This window comes from Phocoena sinus, chromosome 2, assembly GCF_008692025.1.
Source record: "Phocoena sinus isolate mPhoSin1 chromosome 2, mPhoSin1.pri, whole genome shotgun sequence".
Classification (NCBI taxonomy): Eukaryota; Metazoa; Chordata; class Mammalia; order Artiodactyla; family Phocoenidae; genus Phocoena; species Phocoena sinus.
The window spans coordinates 111,619,547-111,640,242 of NC_045764.1; the positions used below are offsets into that span (position 1 = coordinate 111,619,547).

General features: G+C 41.0%; 1 protein-coding gene across 7 annotated transcripts in view; it reads left to right on the forward strand.

The window, feature by feature from the left end:
- Positions 1-20,696, forward strand: part of AKAP6 (A-kinase anchoring protein 6) — a 643,220-nt gene that overhangs the window by 372,684 nt on the left and 249,840 nt on the right. For all 7 annotated transcript variants that reach the window (XM_032622554.1, XM_032622560.1, XM_032622555.1 and 4 more), the window contains one exon: positions 111-1,877. In XM_032622554.1, the coding sequence (XP_032478445.1) occupies positions 111-1,877 (1,767 nt within the window). The remainder of the gene's footprint in view (positions 1-110; positions 1,878-20,696) is intronic.

Below are 20,696 nucleotides of genomic sequence, written 5' to 3' on the forward strand. Positions count from 1 at the left end.
CCCGATTGAAGCATTTTTGACCTTTGTAGTGGCCTCTGCTGAGATTTCATGTGAGCAGCAGTTGAATATAATGTTGCCTTTACTGAAACCGTTTCCATTGTCTGTTTCAGGACCGGCTTGATGCTCTAACAGAAGTGGATGACTCAGGACAGTTAACTATCAAATGCTCTCAGAATTACTTGTCTCTGGATTGTGGCATTACTGCTTTCGAACTGTCTGACTACAGTCCAAGTGAGGATTTGCTCAGTGGCCTGGGTGATATGACCTCTAGCCAGGTCAAAACCAAACCCTTTGACTCTTGGAGCTACAGTGAAATGGAAAAGGAGTTCCCTGAGCTTATCCGAAGCGTTGGGTTACTTACGGTGGCTCCTGACGCGGTCCCTTCCAACTGCAGCGAAGCAGTTAGTGAGGAGGCGTCTCAGGTGTCTCTTTCAGCAGGTGACAGAGGTGGATGTGAGGAAGACAGTGCGGCCACAGCGGAGGAGCAGCCAGGCTTGACGCAGGGGCTATCATCTTCAGGGGAAGCTCTGACAAATGCTGGACAAACCTCTTTGGAGACTGTGAAGCAAGAATCTGATTCCTCTTCCCAACTTGGGGCAAAGAATCAACAGTCTCTTCCTTGTGAAAATGCAACCCCCAAGCGATCCATCAGAGATTGCTTTAATTATAACGAGGACTCTCCCACACAGCCCACGTTGCCAAAAAGAGGGCTTTTCCTTAAAGAGGAGACTTTTAATAATAATCTGAAAGGCGCTGGCGGCAAGAAGCAGGTGGTTGATCTCAAGCCTGAGATGAGCAGGAGTGCGCCTTCCCTGGCGGACCCTCTTGACAGAGCTAAACTTTGCCTGGTGTTACAGTCGTCTCACCCCAACAGACCTTGTGCCGCCAGCTACTCACATGAGTGTTTGCACAAGGTGGGGGATGGGAATCTTGAAAACACCGTCACAAGTCACATTAAGGAGATCTCTTCCAGCCTGGGGAGGTTGAATGACGGCCATAAAGAGAAACTTCGACTTAAAAAGCCTCACAAGACCGTAGAAGAGGTGCCTTCATGCCAGACACCTAAACGGGACCCCAGTTCAGGCAAGCAAGCCCAAAGCACTAGGAGCTCAGTAGTGCCGAATGGAATTCCTTCTAGCACTTCCAAGGCCATAGAGGGGCCAGAAACAGATTCTGCTTCCACATCCTCACTTGAGCCGTATAACCAGAGTAGTTGGAATGCCAAATTGCCGGTGCAGTCAGAAACATCCAGTTCACCACCTTTTAGTCCAAGCAGTGAGTCCTCTGCTGGCTCAGACAACGTCACGTCTGTGGTACCCCTTCTTTCAGAACACAAAAGCAAAAAAAGCTACACCTCCTCCCCAAGTCACGTCACCAGGAACGGTCAGGTTGTGGAGGCCTGGTATGGCTCTGATGAGTACCTAGCACTGCCCTCTCACCTTAAGCAGACAGAGGTATTAGCTTTGAAGTTGGAAAACCTAACAAAGCTTCTGCCTCAGAAACCCAGGGGAGAAACCATTCAGAATATTGATGACTGGGAACTGTCTGAAATGAATTCAGATTCTGAGATCTATCCAACATACCATGTCAAGAAGAAGCATACAAGGCTAGGCAGGGTGTCTCCAAGCTCATCCAGTGATATAGCCTCTTCGCTCGGGGAGAGCATTGAATCTGGCCCCCTTAGTGACCTTCCTTCCGACGAGGAGTTGTGTGTGCCTCTCTCTGGCGTGAAAAAATACATTGATGAGAAGTCAGAGAGAGCTTCATCCTCTGAGAAAAATGAGAGCCATTCCACTACAAAGTCTGCTTTAATTCAGAAACTGATGCAAGATATTCAACACCAAGACAACTATGAAGCCATATGGGAAAAAATAGAGGTAAGGGTGGTCTTCTTAATCGGAATGATTTCTTACCTGAATTTTGGAAGTATTGCTGGGAAAAGGTGAGCTCTTCCCTACCCCATGATAAAAGGTGTTGCTATTTTTGATAAACATAACCGATTCCCTAAAGGAAGAAAAAAAAAAAAAACACGATGATCACTGAGTTGTAACAGTGGCATCACTAGGAACTGCCCTTGTCTGTGCATTAGCTTGATGTGTCCCTGCTGGTATACATCTCTCTTGATATTGCTCAAACCTAGCATGGCTCCTGATGAGTGGTGGACCCCATTGAACGGAATACAAAATAAGGTAGAACAGTAGCTGTGCACACGCCAGTACCTCAGGAACACATGAATGGAAAGTTCCAGTTACCCTCAGTGCTTTTTTGATTTGTTGGTTCTAACCCCAGAATAGCTCTCACATCTCCAATATTAACTTCTTGTAGAAAAAGACCAGGTATTTCTAATTTATCAGGAATTTTTTTCTTCAGTCTTCCTCCTCTGGCTAATAACCATGCTACCTATACTCTGTACCATCCATGGGCTCTGAGATTGGGGAGTTGATATTTTGGGTAAATCTGTACTTTGAGAACAAATTGTTATGTGATGGAATCTTTAAGGACAGACATCAAAATTCTCAGAATTCAGCTCCTTAATGTAAGCTGTGATTTAAGATACTGGATAAAAGTATAGTACATATGGGTACATAAAACAAAGAGGGTAAAGCTAACAGCAATATATAATAATCGTAACATATATTAAGAATTGTTTATTAAGTATTTATGTGTCCAACCCTCACAACAACCCTAATATTAACCCCATTTTACGTAGAGGAGACTGAGGCTGAGAGAGACCAGGCAGTCTGCTCTAGAACCCATACTATTAACTAAACGCTCCCATGCCTGTCCATTAGGAAGTGACTAGTATGTACTACATGTAAATACTGTAGTATTGTAGAGAAGAAATAATATCAGTAGAGCTAGGATTTGCCCGGGAAGTTCTTGTGAAATAATAAACCTTCACCGGGGCTTTGAAGGATGTGCCAGGATTTAGAGAGAAGGAAGGTGGGCATTTCAGGTAGAAGGAGCAAAAACCAAAACGCAAAGGTGGGTATTGGGAATGAGCATGGTATTGGGGTCCACAGCTGTCTTGACTGGAAGGTCAGTGAGCAGAGAGCAATAAAAGTTTCCATACATTTAATAGACCTGGTAGCTGCAAGGCCCTGATGGCCAGACCAAGGCAATTAGGATTTGTTTACCAGGCATCCATGGTAACTTCTCTGAAAGGGACTGAGAATAGTTATACAACTAACAATAACTCATGCTCCTTGGGCTCTTATTTTGTGCTGGTTCTGTGCTAAGGGCTTTACATGCCTTATTCTACTTAAGTCCTGGGAGGTAAGAACTTTTCAGATGAAGATGCTAAGGCAGATTGTGGTTAGGAAACTCGCTCAAGGCCTCACAGCTAGTGAGTGCAGAGCCAGAATTTGAACCCAGAGCCGGCACACTTAAAGCAGTGTGTGCCATGGCCTCCAATAGCCTTTCTGGAGGGCCTAATTGGCAATAACAGGAAAGACGGTCATGGCAGCCATGGCAGTGACCAGTGCAGAGATGCCTGTGGCAGCCAGTGTTAGGGGCTGCTGTGATGGGGGATGGGCGAATGGGGGGCGCTGTTGATAAAGTGAACGGGATCCAGGAAACTGGTTCCAGCCCTTGCGCAATCATTAAAGCCAGGAGTGGCCCACAGCTAATGCTGCTCCATTCTGGGCCTCGTTTCTTTTTTGTAAATAGAGGATGTTTTAAGCAGATGATGGCTATTATACCAACTTCCAATGGAAGCATCCCTTTATTCCATAGTTCTCCAGAGATGAAGCTAAGTTTTCAGTCTCTAGGGACTGGTGTAGTTTTAATAGAAGGAAACATTTGGATGGGTAGCCTCTTGAGGTGGAGGTGAGGCAGGTAATTTTTAAAAATACACACACTGATATTGAGTATATGATGAAACTTTTTTTTTTTTTTTTTTTTTTTTTTTTTTTTTTTTTTTTTTTTTTTTTTGCGTTACGCGGGCCTCTCACTGTTGTGGCCTCTCCCGTTGCGGAGGACAGGCTCCGGACGCGCAGGCTCAGCGGCCATGGCTCACGGGCCCAGCCGCTCCGCGGCATGTGGGATCCTCCCAGACCGGGGCACGAACCCGTGTCCCCTGCATCGGCAGGCGGACTCTCAACCACTGCGCCACCAGGGAAGCCCTATGATGAAACTTTTAAGAGGAAATGTAGTCCGTTGGAAATACTGTCTTGGAATTGGGATATGAAGTGAAACCTGAAAGGGGATTAAGCCCCTTCCTCAGCCCAACTTCCTTTCAATGCTTCAGGCAGGGGTGACTACAAATCCCCATGTCAGTTGACCTTGGGTATCACATTCTAGCCTTGACCTCCTCCATATAGTGACCCAGAAAACGTATTCAACCAAGAAAATATAATAAGAGAGGGTATAATTTAACATCTTCCTTGTATCAGGCAAATACTTGGCACTTGATCTGAAGTAGTGCTCTCATAAGATTCTCAAAACAGCCCTACAAGGTAGGTTTTATTCTCTTACATTGACCACTTCTCTTCCTCTCCAGTACTCCCACTCTGGTCCTAGCCACCATCACCTCCTGCCTGGATTACTGAGGTAGCCTCCTAACTGGTTTCCCTACTTCCATTCTGCTCCCCTTACAGTCTATTCCCAACAAAGCAGCCAGAGTGATCCTTTTAAAACATAAATCAGGGATTTCCCTGGTGGTCCAGTGGTTAAGAATCCACCTTCCAACGCAGAGAATGCAGGTTCGATCTCTGTTCGGCTTGGGGGGGGCGACTAAGACCCCACATGCTGCGGGACAGCTAAGCCCGCGCGCCACAACCACTGAGTCTGCGTGCTTCGATTAGAGAGCCCGCATGCCGCAAACTACAGAGCCCACACATTCTGGAGCCCGTGCGTCACAACTAAGACCCAACACAGCCAGAAAAACCAAAAACATAAATCAGATCATGTCACCCCTCTGCTCAAAACTCTGCAACAGCTCCCATGGCATTCAGAGATCCTACATGGACTGGTCCCCTGATTTCCTTTCTGACTCATTTCCAACTGCTCTTCCCCATGCTCACTTCACTCCATTCCCACTGGACCCTTTGCCGTTCCTGGAACAAGCTGGGTACACCCCTGCCTTTCAGACCTTTGTCAGCTCCCTCTGGCTGCACATTCTCTGTCAGATGCATTTTTTTTCTAATTCCTCCACCTCCTGAGACTTGGTCAAATAATAATTTCTTAGGGAAGGTTACCCTGACCACCTTTTAAAAAGTGTGACCTGACTTCTTTTTCTTTTCTTCTACAGCTCTCACCATATTCTGTAATTTTATATCATTCTCTTATTTAGCATGTGTATTATTATTAATTTTTGTCTCCCCCTGCTAGACTGGGAGATCTGTGAAGGCAGACATTTTTATCTGTGTAGCTTGCTAGTGAATCTCATGTACCTAGAACATTGCCTGCTACGTAGTAGGTGCTCAATAAAGGTTGTTGGATGAAAGGATGGATGAGTCCCCATTTTAGAGTGGAGGAGAGGAGTTCAGAGAGATGAAATCACCTCTCCTAAGCTGCACAGCTAGTAAGTCATAGAGCCATGCTTCAAGCCCTATCTGCTTTGCTCTTCCCACTAGATAAAGTCTTGGGAATAGAAGAATCCCCTGAGAGACTGAGGATAGATGGAGAAGAGAAGAGGAGGACAACTGACTTTCAAGTTTTAGCCCAGTTACGAGGCAGGAGTAAGGAAGAGGCCTAGTTGTGGGGACCAGGAAGGAACAGGATTCTCGGGTATTAAGTAAATGAAGGGAGAAGAGATGTGTAGTATGATGAACACTAGCTTCATTCTTTGCAGAATGGAGATCAAGAAGAATAAGGATAAAGAAAAAAAATAACCTTCAACCTTTAGATTTGTTTTAAAGAGTCAATGAGGACCTTAGAACTTGTCCTGAAAGACATGACTCCATTAGGTTGGACTCATTGGTACCAAGTTAATGGATGCATGACGTAGCTGATTCCTTTTCTCCCCAGAGATATAAATGTCTTCAAATGCTAGATTATGGTGTCCCAGCTATAGTTCAGTGACTCAGCTGTTTGTTAGCATTTTATCTCAGAGACATCTATAACCCAATTTAAAAACCCAATCTTTGGTGCCAGCTAAGAATGTCCTTGCACATAAATTATTTCAGATTCAGTGCAGCAAATATTTGTCTGAGTGCTTGATCTTTGTAACTAGGCTATGTAAAATTGCAGTCTAGTCTGTGGTAGCAGCACAAAGACAGTCACCCTTGCTGCTGCCTAGAGGTAGAGCTGGGATGTGGTCAGTAATACCAGGTTAATGGGAATATAGAAGAGGTTTGGTCCTGGGATTAACTTGGCACTGATTTCTGCATTTCTTTTTCCAAGAGGTAAAATGGTCCAGATAGGATCCATCCTATCTTTCACCCTCATTTCGACCATATGTTGACACATCAATGATACCACACTGATGATGGCAGTCATTAAAGAAATATCATGTTGTCCTGTGTTCTCTTTTCCTTCTTCTTCCATTGTGGTAAAAAAACATAACATAAAATTTGCGTTCCTAACCATTTTTAAGTGTACAGTTCAGTAGTAAGTGTATTCATATTGTTGTGAAACAGATCTCCAGAACTTTTTCATCTTGCAAATCTGAAACTCCATACCAATTAAACAACTGCCCTTTCCCCCTCTCCTCCAGCCCCTGGTGGGCACAGTTCTACTTTTTGTTTCTATGAATTTGCCTACTTTAGATGCCTCACATAATTGGAATCATGTAATATTTGTCTTTTTGTGACTGGTTTGTTTCACTTAGCATAATGTCCTCAAGATTCATCCATGTTGCAACATATGACAGGATTTCCTTCCTTTTTAAGGGTGAATAATTCCATTGTATGTATATACCACGTTTTGTTTACCCATTCATCTGTGGAGGGATATTTGACTTGCTTCCACTTCTTGGCTATTGTGAATAATGCTGTTATGAACATAGGTGTGCAAGTACCTCTTCAAGACCCTGATTTCAATTCTGTGGGTATATACCCATAAATTGGATAGGATTGCTGCTGGACCATATGGTAGTTTTACTTTTAATTTTTTGAGAAATCACCATACCATTTTCCGTCATGGTTGCTCCATTTTACAATCCCAACAACAGTGCACAAGAGTTTCAGTTTCTCCATATCCTCATCAACAATTGTTATTTTCTGGGGTTTTTTTTTGGTTTTTTTTAAAGATAGTAACCATCCTAATGGGTGTGAGGTAATATCTCATTATGATTTTTTAAACATCTTTATTGGATTATAATTGCTTTACAATGGTGTGTTAGTTTCTGCTGTATAACAAAGTGAATCAGCTATACGTATACATATATCCCCATATCCCCTCCCTCTTGCATTTCCCTCCCACCCTCCCTATCCCACCCCTCCAGGCGGTCACAGAGCACGGAGCTGATCTCCCTGTGCTGTGCGGCTGCTTCCCACTAGCTATCTATTTTACATTTGGATTTGGTAGTGTACATATGTCAATGCTGCTCTCTCACTTTGTCCCAGCTTACACTTTCCCCGCCCCATGTCCTCAAGTCCATTCTCTATGTCTGAGTCTTTATTCCTGTCCTTCCCCTAGGTTCTTCAGAACCACTTTCTTTTTTAGATTCCATATATACGTGTTAGCATATGGTATTTGTTTTTCTCTTTCTGACTTACTTTTTCTTTACTTCACTCTGTATGACTTACTTTTTCTTTACTTTTTCTTTACTTTCTTTACTTTTTCTTTACTTTTTCTTCACTCTGTATGACTTACTTTTTCTTTACTTTCTTTACTTACTTTTTCTTTACTTCACTCTGTATGACAGTCTCTAGGTCCGTCCACCTCACTACAAATAACTCAATTTCGTTTCCTCTTATGGCTGAGTAATATTCCATTGTATGTATGTGCCACATCTTCTTATCCATTCATCTGTCGATGGACACTTAGGTTGCTTCCACGTCCTGGCTATTGTCAATAGAGCTGCAGTGAACATTGTGACACATCACTCTTTTGAATTATCTCATTATGATTTTGATTTGCGTTTCTCTGATGATTAGTGATGTTGAACATCTTTACATATGCTTGTTGGCCATTTGTATATCCTCTTTGGAAGAATGTCTATTCAAGTATGTTGTCCACTTTTTAAATTAGGTTATTTGATTTTTTTGTTGTTGAGTTGTAGGAGTTCTTTATATTCTGGATCTTAACCTTTTATTATATATTTGATTTGCAAACATTTTCTCCCATTCCTTTTCACTCTGTTGATTGGGCTCTTTGATGCACAAAATTTTTAAAGGATGATGTGGCCCCATTTGTCTCTTTTTGCTTTTGTTGGCTGTGCTTTTGGTGTCATATCCAAGAAATCATTGCCAAGACCCATGTCATGAGGCTTTTATTTTATGTTTTCTTTTAGGAGTTTTACAGTTTAAGTCTTGGGTTTAAGTCTTTGAGTTATTTTGTATTTTATCTCAGTGTGATTACCTCTCATACTTTAAAGATCTCACCCCTAGCTTTTTTGCATGGTAGGACACAACTTCAAGAGACAAGATTCGTCTTTAGAAAAACACTTGGGAGTCACTCTGTTTAAAAAGTCCTGTCTGCCATTCTTTACTTGATTTGAAACACAGCTGTATTTTTCTTTATTTGTCCCCAGAGTAACTTATAATCAAGGTCTGCTGTAAATTTAATTCTCACCTGCCTTTGATGTTTCTTCTATACCAACCACATAGCAATTTTCCTAGAGTTGGTGGAGTGGTAGTCTGCACTTTGGTGTTTATAATGATCTCTTAAGAGCATCCTATCAGATAGGAAGCATTTTAAGGTTATTGGATTCCACTGTTCTTCACTGGCATTTCGTTTCGTATGTGCCTTTCCCTTATGCTAACCTTTTCCCTCACAGTTGCTAGTCTTCCTCCTGTATCTGAATTCTCTCTCTTCCTTATATCTTCTCTCCTATTCTTTTTCTTTACTATTCTTCTGGAATATATAGTTTTCACTCTCTGGCACCTATTTTCCCTTTTAATTTCCTTCCCCAAGAGTATCTTCTACTTTCTTTCTCTGATGTTGTCCTAGAGATTCTCAGATTCCGAATATGAGAGGAGACTATGAGTTGGCTCTTCATCACCATTCGAGCATGAACCCTTGATCTTCTCAGTACATTTCTTAGTCTTAGAAATATGTATCCAGAGGGTTGAGGAACTGTTTAGATGCAAGAATAAACAATTCAGTTTAAATATCAAGGAAGAAGCTACATTTTTAAAGAGTTGGGAAGGCTCAGCTTTGTGATTAAAATTGGAAGATTCAGGAGTCCTAAAAGATCACAAATTGAACATGAATTGATAGTACAGATTACTATTCAACAAGCGGTGTTAGTAGCAGAATGCTGTAGGAACTCTGAACATTCTTCTTTATGCTATGCACAATCTAAAATTTTGTTTTAAATTCTGGACTTAGAATTTGAAAGGGATAGGACAACATAATTCTAGGCTCTGTTTATTAAATAAGATAATATTTGATAAGTCTCAAGTGGGAAGTTACACAATGGGAGAGCAGAGGAAGGAAGATAACAAGTGTACCTGGACCAAGCATCACAGAAGGTGGACTACTTGAGCTGGACCTTGAATAATGAGTAGAATTTAGGAGAGATGAGAAGGCAGAATGTTAGTGACAGAAGCTTTGGTATAAGCTAAGGTTGAGGGCAAGAATATTTAAGGTATATTTGGGAAATAGTAAACGGTGTAGGCTAAACTGCTATAAACAAAGGGATCCCCAGATACATAACAAGAGGTAGGCAGACAATCCAGGGAAGATAGGGGCCATCTAGGGATCCAGATGCTTTCTCCCTGTTGCTACTATGGTGCACCAATGCTGTATCTGTGTTCCATCTCACCAGAAGGGGAACGTGGAGAGCACCCAGCGTTCTTCTCACAGACAGGACTTGGAAGTTGTACACATTTCTTCCGTTCACATCCCATTGGTCCAGACTTTGTCATATGGCATCACCTAACTGCAAAGGAGTTTGGGAAGTTAGCCTCTAGGCTATGAACTTTAGGAGGGAGTTGTTCTCTTAAACCAATTGCTGGTTAGAATAGAGTTAGTTGAAGGGAAGGGGACTATAAAGTTAGAAAGAAAAGACCAAAATATGAACTTTGAATTCCAAGTGTTTACATAGCACAGACACAAAATAAATACCTGTCTAATGAATGCATGAATAAGTGAGTGAGTGAATGTATCATTCAGATTGAACTTTTTCCTTGAGACCAGGAGTTACAAACTAAAATGACTCTAAGAGGGGCGGACAGATAATATAAATGAGTCATACAGCCGGGTGGACGTGGGGAGTGAAAGAGACTGAGTAACGGAGGGTAAGTGCCATGTCTAGAGGGCAGCCAACTGCTCCGTTCCAAGTGATTGTTGCATGGGAGTGTGGGCCCTGTGTGGCAAGATCTTGCAATTTTTAAAAAGAAGTAGCAAATCTGGGTTTTATGTGACACCTCCCAATTTGTTAAGTTTTGGTCTGAACAATTTAAAAACGGGCCAAATAAAACACATCCATAGGATAGGTTTAGCCTTCAAGTCACTAATTTGCAATCTTTCTGAAGAGGAGACATTACTTAAAATTTTTGGCTCAGATGGTTGGTAGTTTAAGGTTAATCTGGCCATGGTGTGCTGGATACAGCTCTAGCGAAGTGGTTCTTGGTTGTGGCTGCACATTTTAATCACCGGGGTGCTTTGAAAAAAAATTCCAACTTCAGCCTCCACCCAGAGCTATTAAATCAGACTCTTGAGGGATAGGTATTTTTTAAAGCTCCTTCATGCATTTCTGACATCCAGTCAAGGTTGGTAGCTAATGCTCTAAGACTAATTTTGAAGGTTATTGCTAAAAGGGTCTGAAAGGGTTTTGGAAGCCAACTAAGGAAAATAAAGAAACAGAGGTGGGAGATGTTATAAAAGACAAATCAGTACAATTTTGTGGCTTTTAAAAAATGAGATAGTGGAGGAAGGGGGTCAAAAGAGTTGAGATTTCAAGCTGAGGTTTGGGGCAGGGAGATGTAAGGACTTTAATAAATGGTTCCAAGGGACATAAGAAATTAAGATACACAGTTGATGAACGGAGCAAAGGTAAATGTTATCTTATATGCAAATGCTGTGGCCAAATCCAAGTTGAGAATTCTCAATTAATAACATTAAAAAATAAAGCTACACGGTTCTTTTTAAGGGTAATATTGTATGTATTTGTGTATAATTTATTTGTTGCAATGCCAGGAAAAAAACTAAATTAACATTACTAATGGATTTGTTAGGACAGTATGTCAAGGTCATTGCTCAAGGTTGCTGGAGAAGAACCATAGGGATCCAAAGCAAATACCTTCCTGGTTAACCCAGTAGGAATGTTTCAGTCCTGCGTCAGTTTGGTTTCTGCAGAGCCTTAGCTGGGTCTCGAGCCTTTATCAGTCATGATTTAGCACCACCGTGAGGCTGCATCCAGTCAGTGCGTCTCATTTTTACCTTCTGAAATGTATATGGAAGGTGCAGTTTTTTGTTTGCAGTTTTAAACATTAGGATGAAAATAGTTCTTTGTTATTTTCTTGGTGTGAAAAAGCTATGATTAAATTACATTTTGTTGTGTCAAGATGATGAAAGTTCCTAACTGCATTTGACAGCAAATATTTCTATGATGATGAAAATCAAAAGAGGAATAAATTCAGTGTTGTATTTTTAAATTTAACTAAAATTATTATTAGGATATTAGTGAATTCTTCTTTATCCTTAAGCCTAAAGTAATGACTCTGTATTAGCCGTAGGATGTTTTAGAAAGGTAGCAATTAAAAGAACAAATAAAACCTTGACATATATTGCCTACTTATAACATGTCAGGCAAGATGCTAAGAGTTTTATTCATTTAACCCATTTAATTCTCAAGAAAAAAAAATCCTCCTTTGATGAAGACACTTCTATTATATCCTTATTTTACCAATGAGGACAGAGATATTATACATAGAGAAGTTAGTAATTTACTTAAAGGTACAAGACTTAAAAGCAGGAACTTTGGGCTCAATTCACAGCCCCCTACTGTTTAATTATGAAAACTTGAATAAGTTGCTGAAAATTTACTGTTTAAATCTCCTAGTCTTTAAAATGGGATATTAATTATGTTTGTTACGCCATTGCACAGATTATTGTATGAAATTACAAAGAGCAACAGTTCGTTGTCAACTCTAAAGGCTACATAAATACTAGTCTTATCATTATTGTGACTTTTCCTATGAATTCAGGGAATAGCATCAACAATAACAGAAAGAACTAGAATAAGAATCTTAATTCTGCCCCTATGTAGCATTGTGACCTTGGAAACTTAACTCCCAAGCCTCAGTTTCGAAAAATAAACATTAGTAAAGAAATTGAATTGGCTGACCTCTTAAGATACCTCTCAGTTCTGAAATTTTATAAGAGACTAAGAGGCATAACTAAGAGATGCAGCCAGTTCTCTGCAAAATATTCACTGGAACATATCACTTCAACACGGAATTTCTTTCTGTTCCATGGAATTCTGGGTGAATCTCCCTTAGAAGACCGTAGTGGTAAGTGAGTGTGAGGCTCTGGCATTGGTGAGCCTGGAGGTATGCAGCTGTTCATGCTGCATTCCCAGTACTGTAATGTGAGAAGAACCAGACATCCTAGAGGAATTTGGGGCCTGGCTAGTGTTTGCTAGATGCCAAGAGACCAGGGACAATGGTGAACAGCACACAAGTGAGTAACCCAGTAAGAATTAGATATGGATTGGCCCGAATTTATAGCAAGTAAGGTCAGCTAAATGGAGCAGATTGGAAACATTCATCTTGGCAGATTTGCCGTTGTGATGTCTTAAAATTAACTGTCAGCACTGCTGTTTGTGCTCTCTTCTGACAGTATGGGGGCAGATCGTTCCAAGAGTGTGGGTTCTGTGTCCGGCTCACTCATGATGTCAGATCATGTCTGAGGCTCTTGATCTCATTCTGTAAAGATGATTGGCCTGAGATTTGCGTGGTGAATAAGCAACTTTACCCAGGAAAGGTGCTGCCTGTATGCTGAGGCCCAGGTGCTTTCCATCTGTCAGGTAGATGAGGTTCTGTGTATTATCACCTATGTTACCTTGAGCAAGTGACTTGATCTCTCTTGCCCCAGTTTCCTCCCTTGCAAAATAGGGTTAAAAGTGTATCTTCCACATAGAGTTTTTTTTTTTTTTTTTTTTGGACCATTAAATGTGTAAAGAGCTTAGAATAGTACCTGGCATGTAGTAAGCATTCAATAAATGTTAGCTCTTGTGGTTGTTATTGTTGTTATTATTACTATTATGGGAGGGGAGTGGTGAGGCCTCAGCAGCTCCTTGTATGTAGATGGCTCTGGCCTTTTGGGATCAAATGCTACCACCCTATTTTCTTCTCCTACCTTCAGGCATCTTGGTCATTATGAAGCTTCAACCTCCTACTCACCCCCAACCCACAATGGTTAAGGCCGCCTGTCCTCCTTCCTGGGACCTGTGATAGTCACCCTAGACCCTGCACCCCTCTTCCCTGTGAGACTCTGGGCCTTCTGCCTTGACAGATGATTCTTATGTTGTGTTAGAGATAATTCTCCTTTAACTGGCCCAATAATTTTAGTTAATGCACTTCTCTGACATCTTAGAAAGTTTATGTAGGGGAATTTATGCTATGAATGTGTGTTCAGATAAACACAAACAACCTTCTAGTTTATAATATTGTCACACAACAACTTATAAATAATATGTACTTATTTATGTATAATTTGTATTTATACATATTTATAATATGTATTTATAATTATGTACTTATAAATAGTAGTTCCCACAGCACTCTAACCAGAGGAATCTCATTACAATGTATTATGGGAAGAAAAAGGAAGGGACTACAATAAGTTTACAATTGCCCCTGAGACCCCTGACTGCTAAAGATAGAAAAATTAAGCAAGTGTGTTGAAAAGGTAGCACTAGGTTGGGATCATTTGCTGGGAGACGAGCATTGAAGCTGCGTCTTGAAGGATAGATATGGTGAGAGGAGTAGAAGACATTGGGAAGGTATGTGGAAGTCACCAAAGATCAGTTCCCTGTGTAACTAAAAGAGAACAGGTAAATCATCTGAACATCCCTGGCTTTGAAGGAGGCTCTATATGCAAGAACCACAGATGGTAACAGTAAGAAAGGTATGAGAAATTGTCCAACTTAATTCCCTCATTTTACAGCTAGAACATGCCTCTCTCAGGAGTGCTTCCTATTAGCACATGCTATTTTCTGGTTATACCAGATTTTGCAAAAGCTTGTCACAAAGGGGCAGCAAGTAATTTTTTTGTTTGTTTTTTCAAGATCAACATAAATATGTTCCTAGCGCGCCTCAGCTGTTGGCTTTTTATCTTTGTTGCCCTGATGGACTTTGAAGCAGATTTCCCTTCTCTGAATTTGGTATATGTTTCACAGTTTAATTTAGGGACATAACCGGTGTCGAGAACCACTGAGACAGACACAGAATGAGGGACTGGGGTGAATAAAATTGAGTGCATTGCACTGTGGGGCCTCAATCTGTAGAAGACACAGCGGATATGCCCCTACACACTGTTCCTAGGTTCTCTCCATGCCCATGGTCTCCAGCACCACCTGTATGTTGCTTTCTCCAACCTGGATCTTGCTCCACACCTCAGAAGCCAAACTCATGCTATCTAATTCCATGTTTATCATATACCTGCAAATTACTTCTTCCTTCTGAATATCTTATTGCTTCTTTCAGAGAATAGTACCTCCAACGAAAATTGAAAGCTGGCAGTCATCTCAGATTGTAACAAATTTCTCAAGTTTTTGAATCCATCACATTCAACTGGTCCTGTCCACTTTAACTTCTGTCTCTCTCTGCAGTCTTGCATGTTCCCTCCATGTCCACTGCTGCTACTCAGTCTAGCCCTCATCGACTTTTTCATGCAGTAGTGTAGCAGCCTTTTTACTGGCTTTTCTGATCTCAGCCTAACACCTGGCAATCCACTCTCCACACTGCAGTCAGAGCAAGTCTTCTCAGATGCTAATCAGATTATCCCTCTCTTCTGCTTCAGACCTGCAGTGACCACCCCCATCGTTCTTAGGATAAAGTCCTAACTCCGGAGCGAGGTGTAGGTGCCTGGCCCTTGGCCAGACTCTCCAACCTCATTTCTCAGTTTCCCTATTTGCCTCCAGAGCGTTAGACATCGGCTACTTAGATTTCTCAGAATGAACTGTTCTCTACTGGATTTTATCTCCCAAGAATGTTCTCTGTTCCTCTCAGTGCCCTCTATTCTTTTTCAGCTGGTCCAATGCCACCCAATCTAGATACTATACCCAATTAGGTAAACCAACAGTACTCTGGAATTTTACATTATTCTTTAAAACTCTAATTCTGTCCTTTTTTTTGAACTCTAGAAATTTTTCTCAAAAGATGTCCACAGGGCTTCCCTGGTGGCGCAGTGGTTGAGAGTCTGCCTGCTGATGCAGGAGACACGGGCTCGTGCCCCGGTCCCGGAGGATCCCACGTGCCGCGGTGCGGCTGGGCCCGTGAGCCATGGCCGCTGAGCCTGCGTGTCCGGAGCCTGTGCTCCGCGGCGGGAGAGGCCACGGCAGTGAGAGGCCCGCATACCGCAAAAAAAAAAAAAAAAAAAGCCTACTAAAAAAAAGATGTCCACAAACACTTTAAAGTGAACAATTAGAGTTCTATACTTAAGGACACAGCACCTGCATTCTTCTGCCTCAGCTACCAACTGGCTGCCTGTTACCAATCAAGTAGTTAACCTTTCTGAGCCTCGGTTTCCTCACCTGTAAGATGGGGGCATTGAACTAGATGGGATGTAAGGGCCTTTTGAAGATCAGGGCTGTGCTTCTAATCTGCATGGGAATGCTCCTCCTTTTCAAGCAGATGTATTTTAAACGCTGTTTTCTATCTTCTTGGCTCCAATGACAGTGCAGTGGCTGAGTTGTTACCCTTTGCTGACTCACTGCCCTGAACTTCTCTGGTAGAAAGTTGGTTATTTTTTTGCTCATTCAATGTGATAAAATCTCCACATTGAGTTCCATTTTTTTCTAAAAGTATAACTTTGTTATTACTGAAGAACTGTATGTCCCCTAGAGAAAATTTAGCATATTTAGGTAAATAAGACTCAACAATCACAAGTGATCTTTTTAATAATTTTAGTATCTACAAACACTCCCATCTTGCTACATGCATTCTTGTTCCAGTTATTAGATTTACAAGGAGGTTTTACTAATCAGGAAAGTATTTATATCTAAACACAAGATTATAACAACATTTCAGCTCTGTACTTCAGTGTCAAGGAGACAGCCCTTTTCATTAAAACTGTATGGACATGTGAGGAAATGTTGTTTGTTAAAAGTGATTGATTAGCTCCAATAATCAATTGTTGGGGGAGACTTTGAGCTATAGAAAAAAGAGAGAAGGAAGAGGAGAGGAAGGGAGGGGAGTGAAAGAAAGGAGAGAGGAGGGAAGAACAAGGGAGTGAAGGGACGAGGGGGAGAGGAAGGAGAAGGAAAAGGCAAAAGAGAACAGTAGTCAAGAAAGAAAGGAGAAAAGGAAGATGGAAGAGAGCACAGAGCAGGGAGAATTACCTAAAACACAGGTGGCAGTGATGGGAACGTTGAAGTCGTGTGGCACAGGCTGGGTTTCTCACAGAGGCTTGGGAAGTAAGAATGGACAACAGTGGATGTTTCTGTCCTTTGTTTTTCTCTGTGAACCTCTCAGGGTGAGTCTGCTTAGAAAGACGGTGTGGTGTAGCAGTTCAGAGCTTGAGCCCTGGAGCAAAACTACTTAAGAGCTATTTAATGGCTTTATGACCTTGAATAAATTGTATAACTCTTCTATGTTTCAGCCTCTTCCTCTGTACAGTAGAGAAATTTGTGAAGATTAAAGGACTACATAAATTATCAGAAGAATAGTTGGTAGACAGTCAGCACCCAGATATTTAGTACTGTTATTTATAATACTGGATAGAAAATACCTATAAGTGAACTATTAAATGATCATAATCCTAAACTCTAAAGTGTGAGCACCTTAGGTCCTTGTTTGGGATTTAGAGGCAGATAAAGACGATCTGATATGCTCATCCAGTGCCTCTGGAGGATTGGGGGTGCTTGAAACAAGGTCTTACACAGAGCCAGTGAGCAAAGCTATGTGGGAGAATCCCCAGCTTCACTGCTGACAGCTGTTAAGTATTTGAGCTTGTCTGTGCTTCCGTTTTCTCCTCTGTAAAATGGAGAGTGTGGGATTCTTACAGCATAGGGTAGTTGTAAGTATAAAATAAGTGCCTGGCATATCATTGGTACTCAGTTAATATTATTATTAGTTCCAGTTTATTCCCAATTCTTTTATTCATTCCTATTTTTATTAGACTTTGATGATATGCATTCTAAACTTGTTTTTCCCTTAAAATTGTCGATTATTTCTTCTTAGAAATCAATAGGGAGCAACTGAAGTCAAAGCCTCTGGATTTGTTGGAGGGAACCCTTTCCCATTATGAGAGTCAGGGATCTTTCTGGGCTCTTCTTTTCCCAGCTGAAACCACTGTCATTAGTGTTTGATGAAATTGGGGATTCAGCTCAATTTATCCCTTCCACATGATACTGAGTTCAGAATAGAACTTCCTACCTGGTCAGTTTTAGATAATACCACTCGATGCCTTTTTTATTCTCTCTTTCCAACTGGCAGCCTTTATTCTGGGATAATTTTATCAGAAATATTTTAAAATTCTAAAACATTCCATTCAACCTTTAGAAGAGAAGCTAAATATTTCATAAAACATTTCAGTATTTGAGTTTTCTTGTGGCAACAGGGTTAAAACTGCCTTAAACCATTTCATCTTCTCTTCAGTCTTTCTTCTAAGAGTACACACCATACCCTCCCTTCTGTCAATTACTTGTACTGCATTGCATTTTATAGGTAAGGATGTGGGTAAGTGTGTGAGTTGGTTGAGTCCAAAGTACCACTTTTAACTCGCTTTGATTTTACCTTGAGCCTCTGTGTCTTGGTGGCACATTAAGTACATTGATATGCGGTTAGGAAAGGTGAATTACACTTGAGCACTATTGTGTAAAAAGCTTAATTAGTCATTTCATATAGGAATTCGGTGTATAAGAATTAAGCAAAAATGGAAGATGAAATATGTATGTTGGTAGATGTACATATAAAATCTCAATGCATAAGTTTGCTTCTAGGGGGAGTTCTAATTTTACCAGCTGTCAGAGCCTAAATTAAGCTTCCTTGTGGGTAGGGTGAGAGGATTGCGATTACTCACTGGCAACCATTACTAATGTAAAGACTGGCTCCAAAGCATGTGTCCCGTTTTGAAAAATTAAGCCAGATTATTCTTAAACTTGTAGTTGTTTAATAGAGAAATGTGATCCCCTTCGGGCTTGCTGGTGGAATAAGGAGGTAGGGAAATCTTTGCTAACCTCCAGGTTCAGATGCTGCCCCTGCCACACCGCCTCATGTGATGATCTGAGGCAGAAGTCATGACTCCCTCCTCTGCACCCCCAGAGTGGTTGGTGCCACCTCTCATATCATGGCTGTGAGAAGACTTTTCTCTCCATCTTTCCTGGACACCTAGCAGAGTGCTGTATGCTTAGAGAATAACCAAAAGTTTTGAGTGAATGACATAAAAGATCAAATTGGAACCTGTTAAGTAGGAATGGTTTTTAAAAATCATTTATCAAGCCAGGCTTTAAAATATAATTTCTCTTGAAATCCTCACGTAAACCCCAAATGGATATCCCTGTCCCTGTCTTATAGATGAAGAAACTGAAGTTCAGAGACATCAAGTAGCTCATTTAGTTTATACTGTTAGTAAGAGGTGAATGGAGCCTGGAATCAGATTCAGTTTCGTCTGGTTGTAGCAGCTATTCTCTTATCATTATCCACACTGGTTGATGATAAGCATGTTTTTTTCTCTTTTACTATACCCTCTTCTGCTGCCACAATTAATCCTCATTTAAATGTTTTTCAAGTTCTAATTTCTGCCAGGAACTTAGACAAATTATTAGGTCAGCTGGCCCAACTAGATCATTTGAGTCTCTTAAAGACCCTGTGAGGTGGGTACTACTGTCACCCCATTTTACAGATGAGAAGACTGAGGCCCTGAGAAGTAAGGAGACATGCCCAATGCCATGTGCCCAATACCTGGCACATAGTGAATGTTGTATGAGGATTACTTATTGTTTCAGCTAGCATTGTTCAGATGAGGTCATTCACTGAATCCTTTAATCTTGGAATACTAAGAAAGGGGTAAATACTTGTTTTGAATGGTTTAAAAAGTTCAACAGCAGAGGCTGCCCTTTTTTATTTTCAAAAATACAGTGAAAATAGTTCACTTCCTGATAATTTTCAGCAGGTCCCTCTCTGAAGGCAGCTGACTTGATCTGGACTAGGTCAGATTTCACACTTGATTTCTCTGTCCACTGAGAAATGTACATCCTTCTGGGGGTGAACACACACATGTTCACACACACATCCAAACAACAAATACTGAGAGGACATTAGCAGTTGAGCCCATTGGCTAAACTATCTCCTGATAGTTGATGAACCAGGGGCCATCTCCTCTGTGATTAAACTGAGTCAGACTCATCTGTAATTAAGGCACTGTTAGAATGGGCTCACTTAAGCATGTAACTGCCTTAAAGTTTTGGTTTAAATTTTCTATAAATTAGAAATGAAATTTACAGTGACTTTTGCTTGCTTTAAAAAAAAAAGTTTTTTGTTGTGTCTAACCTCATCACCCATCCCCTTTCAGAAAAATTAACAGAAAATAGTGAATGTGAAGGGAGAAGGACTTAGAACGTAGAGAGTTTTATCTCAGCGGTAAGAATGTGGGAGTGGCAAGAAATGTTTCTTCACCCTCATCTGGGTCAGATAATGTGTCTCTAGGAGTGCTGTTTCTAGAGGGCACCCTGGTACCCTGAGAGGAATAGACTTTGGAATGAGATATGGGTTCAGGTCCCAACCCTGCCAGTGGGCTAGTCACCTTCTTTGACCCTCAGTTTTCTCATCTGTAAAATGACCATAATCAGCACCACTTCATAGAATTGTGTTGACAAGTGTCTACTTCCTGTTGTACACTTCCCCTTTTAGAGAAATAGTTTTCAATTTCAATTTGTTCTAAAAATCATGTAATTCTATAAAAAAATTACCCCTGGGCTTTTAACTCCGTAAGGCGGGGACCATGTCTTGTTTCCTACTATGTCACTGTTTCCTGGTTCCATGTCTGATATAAGGAAGGCCCTCCTTTTTGTCCCAGCTGCACATGACAGCTTTGTCAAAGGGCAACAGTAATCACCCACACAGTTTCTAGTTAACCAGACTAGGTTTGTCATAGAAGAGAAATAGTTAGGAAAATAAAAGAAATAATGAGTATTCTTCTTTAAATTGAAGCATAGTTGATTTACAACATTGTGTTAGTTTCAGGTGTACAACAAAGTGATTCAGTTATGTATATATTTTTTTCAGATTATTTTCCATTATAGGATATTACCGGATATTGAATATAGTTCCTTGTGCTATACAGTAAATCCTTATTGTTTATTTTATATATGGTAGTGTGCATCTGTTAATCCTGTACTCCTAAGTTATCCCTCCCCCCCAATTTGTGCCTCCCCCCTTTCCCCTTTGGTAACTATAAGTTTGTTTCCTATGTCTGTG